We start from the raw sequence: 5314 nt of genomic DNA, 5'->3' as shown, positions 1-5314 counted from the left end.
GCACATCTCCAATAAGTTATATTGCTTATGACTTCAATTTTCATGTTCATGCATGCATTTCTAGGGCTAACACTAGCAGCTATTGACAAGCAACAATATTTTGATGAATCTAATCAAGGCAAGACATTATTACATTTCCAAACGGTATTTTATGATTCAAAAGGATCATAACATAATTCCCAAAAGAACAAAAATCAAGAGAATCACCAATCAATTGTTTCCTTTAAGCAAAGCCAAAAATCCAAAGGCATATCACATTTCTATATATTGCATTTAGTTTGTGAGCGAAAAACCCACACACAAAAAATATATAAATTATAGAAAAAGCTCCGGTCTAATTACCTATTTAGCCCCAAATGAACCCTATCCTTCCAGTTAGAATGAAACCTATTCCCACTTGATCTCCAAATGGTTGATTGAAATGGATAGCCAATTCTCAGCTCCTCCAAACCAAAAGGAAGAAAAATGGGAAACCCAAAAACTTCCAAGCCTTCAATCCTACGACTGTAAACACACTATTTACATGCAACCAAAAGTTCAAGACCTACTAATATTTAAAATGTTACGAAACACTGGCCAAAACTCTCCTTAGCTCAGATTTCTGTTCTGTGGTTAGCCTTGATGGGTACTTGACATCTAACTTGATCCTCAAATTACCCTTCCTCCCCGCTTCTTTCGAGATAGGCATTCCTTCATTTGGAACCACAATCTCGGCACCAGGCTTGACGATCTCAGTTAGTGGTAGCACGAGACTCCTCCCATCCAGGGTAGTCAGGTCAAGAGTCCTACCTGTGAGGGCCTCTAGCAGAGTAATCTCTTGATTGACGACCAAATCGTTACCATCCCTCTTATAAGTAGCATGTGGCTTCTCCTCTATCACAAAAATCACATCAGCAGGAATTACACCGGGCTCCTCATTACCCTTCTCAGGGAATGTGATCTTTGTGCCCCTCTTCCAACCAGGTTTTATTTCAATGGTCAATATCTCCTCCAGAGTCCTAAACTTACTGCACGAAAGTAGCCCAGCTGTCAGGTCAAAGTAACAGAGGGAAGGAATCATGAAAATAACACCACAAAGACCATTAACGAAAATGAATAGAAACCAACTAATGCAATGCCAGACCTAGCATCATCTATCAAACTGACATGAGAATGCTACAAAAAGTTCATGATTATTATTCTGTTCTACTCTAGATGATTTTGAAAACCACATAGATAGCCACAAATAACTGACATGTTCTAATGGCATACACTACAAGAGGAGCTATTGTTTTCCTGCAAATGTTGGTGTAGTAGGCCACAAAGGAATATCAAGGGTATGAATATCACTTAGGTCCGTAGTGAAAAAGGAAAGATAGGTACTAGATATTTCTCATAGGCATAAACCATGCATCCACCTAAAGAGGAAAAGTAAAACTAAAGACAAAGCTCTTACTCATCTTAATTATAATGTTGATCTAATTATTGTAGACATTTTTGGGCTTTATATTCTCTTTTCCATTTTTTTTCCTCAACTGTTACAGCTTAAGTTGTCATGTGCTATACAGAAGCATCGAAGTTTACAATAATACTGGTCCTAATCAACCTCTATGATATGTGGAAGGGCATTAGTTAAAATGACCAAATTACAACTCACTAGAATGGAGTTTAATGTCCAAGTTGGGAAAATGCTTTCTTGCTCAAAGCCCAAGATTTCAGAAGGGAATACACAAGAGACAGTAGCCTGTTGGCAACATGACCAGATATTGTCTCAATGTAAGTAGATAATCACATTTTTTGTGGAGATTCTGAGAAGGAAAAGACCTGGGGATGGAGGAGTTACTCATACTTGGTTCATAACTCATAAGAGCGAGGAGTATCTTAGCATCATTTGGCACTTTAGATAATTAGATTTGCAGTAACATTTAGTCCTTGCATTTGCAGATTACTTCAGGAGTAAACACAGTCATCTTTGACTTGGGTAATCCTGTTTTAAAACTTAACCATACATCCAAAACAAATAAAAGGATCCCACTTCAAACCAACTACAAAATCCAAGACAGAAACCATTATTTATGCCAACCCAGAAGAACAATATGACATGTTAGCAAGATCCATAAACAGAATTCCCCACTGGGGGTGATGCCTTTAAAGATGGAATGATACGGGGTGTATAAACCAATTCTTATCCCAGAATATTCTCCTGCCAAAAAATGAAACAGAATTATTCAACTCCCAGAATCTTTACTTCAGAGAACAAAATGTCCTTACTAATGCATCTTACAGTCTAGAAGAGAAAAGTACCTTACAGAAATTTTAAGTAAGATTATTGAGGAGATTTAGGTGACTCAAAATCACTAGATTCCCTCACAAAGCATCTTCAAAGCTGTGATGTTCAAATAATTGATCACCCTTAACAGGAATTCACTTATTCTGTACAGTAGGAGGGTAGCAATGTTTGAACATATGATCTCTAACCAACCTGAAATACCTGACTAGGGAATGCTAACGGAGTCAACAGTCTCTGCTTGCCTATTGCTAATCTCACATTCCACAAAATTATGGTTTGGTACTTCTTATGATCATCAAGAAAACAGAAGATGACCTTTCCTTCCTCGAGTCAACCATGCAAGGCAATGACTCCCACAACATTGATTTAAGTAAATGCGAAAGTGCTTCAGTTGACCGGAATTCATAGCAAACAACTCGAAATACTTTCTGACCATAAATAAAACCAAATAGAACAAGAAATTTAATCCAAAGAAAAAACAATCATGTAGAACAATCCATCCTCTTCAAATTGCGAACTACTAGTTGGAGGAAAAGTATCTTAATTACTCACACCACTAGCATTGGATGCCAAATAGAATGTAGCTCAAACTCAACTCTAGTAAAAATATATCATTTGCATCTTTATAAGAAGCAATTAAAAATATAGCATTGCCTGCCATCAAGCAACAAAAGGGTTCTTGTACTCCAACAAACATTTCACTATCAGACAAACAAAGTTCTCGTCTTTTCAATGACATAAATCCCAATAAAAAAATAATAATATCAAAAGACAAATATCAATTTATCCATCATTAAAGTTAAAAGACTTATAAATTTTAAAAAAAAGAAAAAAAAAAAGAAGAAGAAGAAGAAGCTTAGCTTACCCTGAGACGGAAGGGTCAAAAACATTCCTCGCAATCCTCATTTTCTTCTTGGCACCTTTATAAAGCTCTTCCAAGCTACAATGCAACACATTTTCCACGGCAGCGGCTTTCCTCAATTCTCCATTACTAGTAGTGCTACTAGTCCCGTAACCATTACTATTCCTAAAATTCCCTTCTCTAAACCCTCTATTTCCTCTTCCACCATTGGCCTCCGCCCCAAACAGCTCCTCGTATATATCATCCGCGTCCCTCGGCTTAAACCTGAAAGGACCCGTATTCGGTTGCTGCTGCCTCTGATTATTATTACTATTATTATAGTAATGGCCAGCTCCGCGGGGATACGACGCCGACGTGGAAGCGTGAGATTGGTTAGGAGGCGGGAATTGTCCGGATTTGAGAGCCTCCTCGCCGTAAAGATCGTAGATCTGTCGTTTCATCGGATCTGATAGAACATCGTAAGCTTCGGAGAGAAGCTTGAATTTGGCTTCGGCTTCGGGTCTTTTGTAGGAAGGGTTCTTGTCGGGGTGCCAAATCATGGCCAGCCTCTTGTAAGCCTTTTTGAGATCCTCTTCGTTGGCGTGACGATTCACTTTCAGAATATTGTAATAATCGACGCCCATGATTCTGTGTTTTTTTTTTCTTTCTTCTGTTTGTTTGGCTAGAAAGAAAATATTGAGGAAGAAACGGAGAATGTGAAACTGAATTATGGAAGGGAAGGCTGTGACGGGAAAAGAAGATCTGACGGTTAAAAAAGAAAAAAGAAAAAATTGAATCTTTTCGTAATATATATAATAATATAAGATGATATCTTCAAAAAGGTGTGGGGCCTATACGAATAACGTGCTGCTAACTACGTTTCTAAGATATGGCAACCAATTGATATATTTGGATGCAAAAGTTGAAACCGATTCTTAATTGAAATTTAAAAAAAAAAACTATTAGTGGATTGAGTTTTTTAACTTTGATTAATATTTATATTGTTGTTAATAGGTGGATGTGAATTCTAGTGTGTCGATGTGTATGGGTTGGGAGGAGCTATGAGTAGTTTAGACATTGTGTCAAAAAAACAAATATAATCAGAAATTGTTCAAAAAAATTAAAACATAAATTTTACAAATTTTTAAAAAATTATATATTACTCTTTTTAGTAAAACGAGCCCATAAGTGTTTTTATTAAATGTGTACAGATTTGTTATATAGGTGAATCGAATTTTAGATAAGTAATATTGCCGAATTAGTGACTAATTATGGTACAAGGACTAAACCATAAAGGTGGTAAAAGTTAATCACTATAGATTTTTATTAGTTAAAAGGCTTATATGGTAAATTAACCAAGGTTTAAAGTGGAAATTAACTACTTTTTAATGGTAGTGGATGGTTGGATTGATTTCCTTTATTAAAATAGTAAAACTTTAATAATAATATGATATACATAAAATATGAAAAGAAAAGTTATCATCCATTTTATTTCTTTCATCTTCAACCAAAAACACAAAAGAAAACTTTGAGAAACCATTGTTTTACTTCAAACTTGTTTGATCCTCTTGCATGATAAGTCAAACTAAGCCCATTTTTCTTAAATTTTATGTTTTGGGATCGTTGAAGCTCGATTTAGCTAACCCGAGTGTTATTTTTCAAAACTGTTAAAGTTTCAAAGTGTTACCATTGAAGAATGCTCGATGAAATTGATATTATTTGGTTAGATTTGATGCTTAGATATGAAAAAGAACTAAATTGTAAAGTGAAAATTGATAGTTTTGAACTTAGTGACTAAAGTATAACTATTTCAAAATTTACATGAAATTTTTGTAATTATAGATAATTTAGGGTTATAAAATGATGAAATTGAAATCAGATTGAAAAACAAAACTTAAATGTGAAAGTTATAATTGTTCCGGTTTTAGAGACTAAATTAAATAAAATGCAAAACTTGAAGGAATATCTGATAGATGAAATTGAAATGATACATGATTATAGTAGGTTGTTAATTGATGTTTGGAACTGATAATTTAACTGAATTATGATATAGATCGAGATTTAAACTAATCGGAGGATAATCACGAAAAAGGGAAGATTGTATATTAGTCCCTGAAAGCTTATCCGTTGTTGTTTTTTCCATGTAAGTCCATATGGTATGATTGTATTTAAATTTTTATATAATTTAATTATGAATTTTTGTA

At 34.8% G+C, this 5314-nt stretch overlaps 1 protein-coding gene across 1 annotated transcript; it reads right to left on the bottom strand.

Annotated features, from left to right (window-relative positions):
- Window positions 1–238: 238 nt before the first annotated feature.
- LOC107950098 (dnaJ homolog subfamily B member 4) lies at window positions 239–3896 on the bottom strand. The gene is made up of 2 exons (XM_041090055.1): window positions 3135–3896; window positions 239–1007 (listed from the first exon to the last, which is right to left on the bottom strand). Exons 1-2 carry the CDS (start codon window positions 3752–3754, stop codon window positions 563–565), a joined length of 1065 nt encoding a protein of 354 aa, XP_040945989.1. The 5' UTR covers window positions 3755–3896; the 3' UTR covers window positions 239–562.
- Between the last annotated feature and the right edge of the window lie 1418 nt (window positions 3897–5314).

The sequence above is a fragment of the Gossypium hirsutum genome, chromosome D03 (assembly GCF_007990345.1).
Source record: "Gossypium hirsutum isolate 1008001.06 chromosome D03, Gossypium_hirsutum_v2.1, whole genome shotgun sequence".
Classification (NCBI taxonomy): domain Eukaryota; kingdom Viridiplantae; phylum Streptophyta; class Magnoliopsida; order Malvales; family Malvaceae; genus Gossypium; species Gossypium hirsutum.
This window is presented reverse-complemented; position numbering and strand designations above follow the sequence as displayed.

What these genes read in the sequence shown, in the direction of transcription:
- LOC107950098 (XM_041090055.1), bottom strand. Translation starts at nt 3,754, where the DNA reads ATGGGCGTCGATTATTACAATATTCTGAAAGTGAATCGTCACGCCAAC. An exon ending in TTTGACCCTTCCGTCTCAGG is followed by an intron (nt 1,008 to 3,134) that starts GTAAGCTAAGCT and finishes ACTTTCGTGCAG; the next exon opens with TAAGTTTAGGACTCTGGAGG.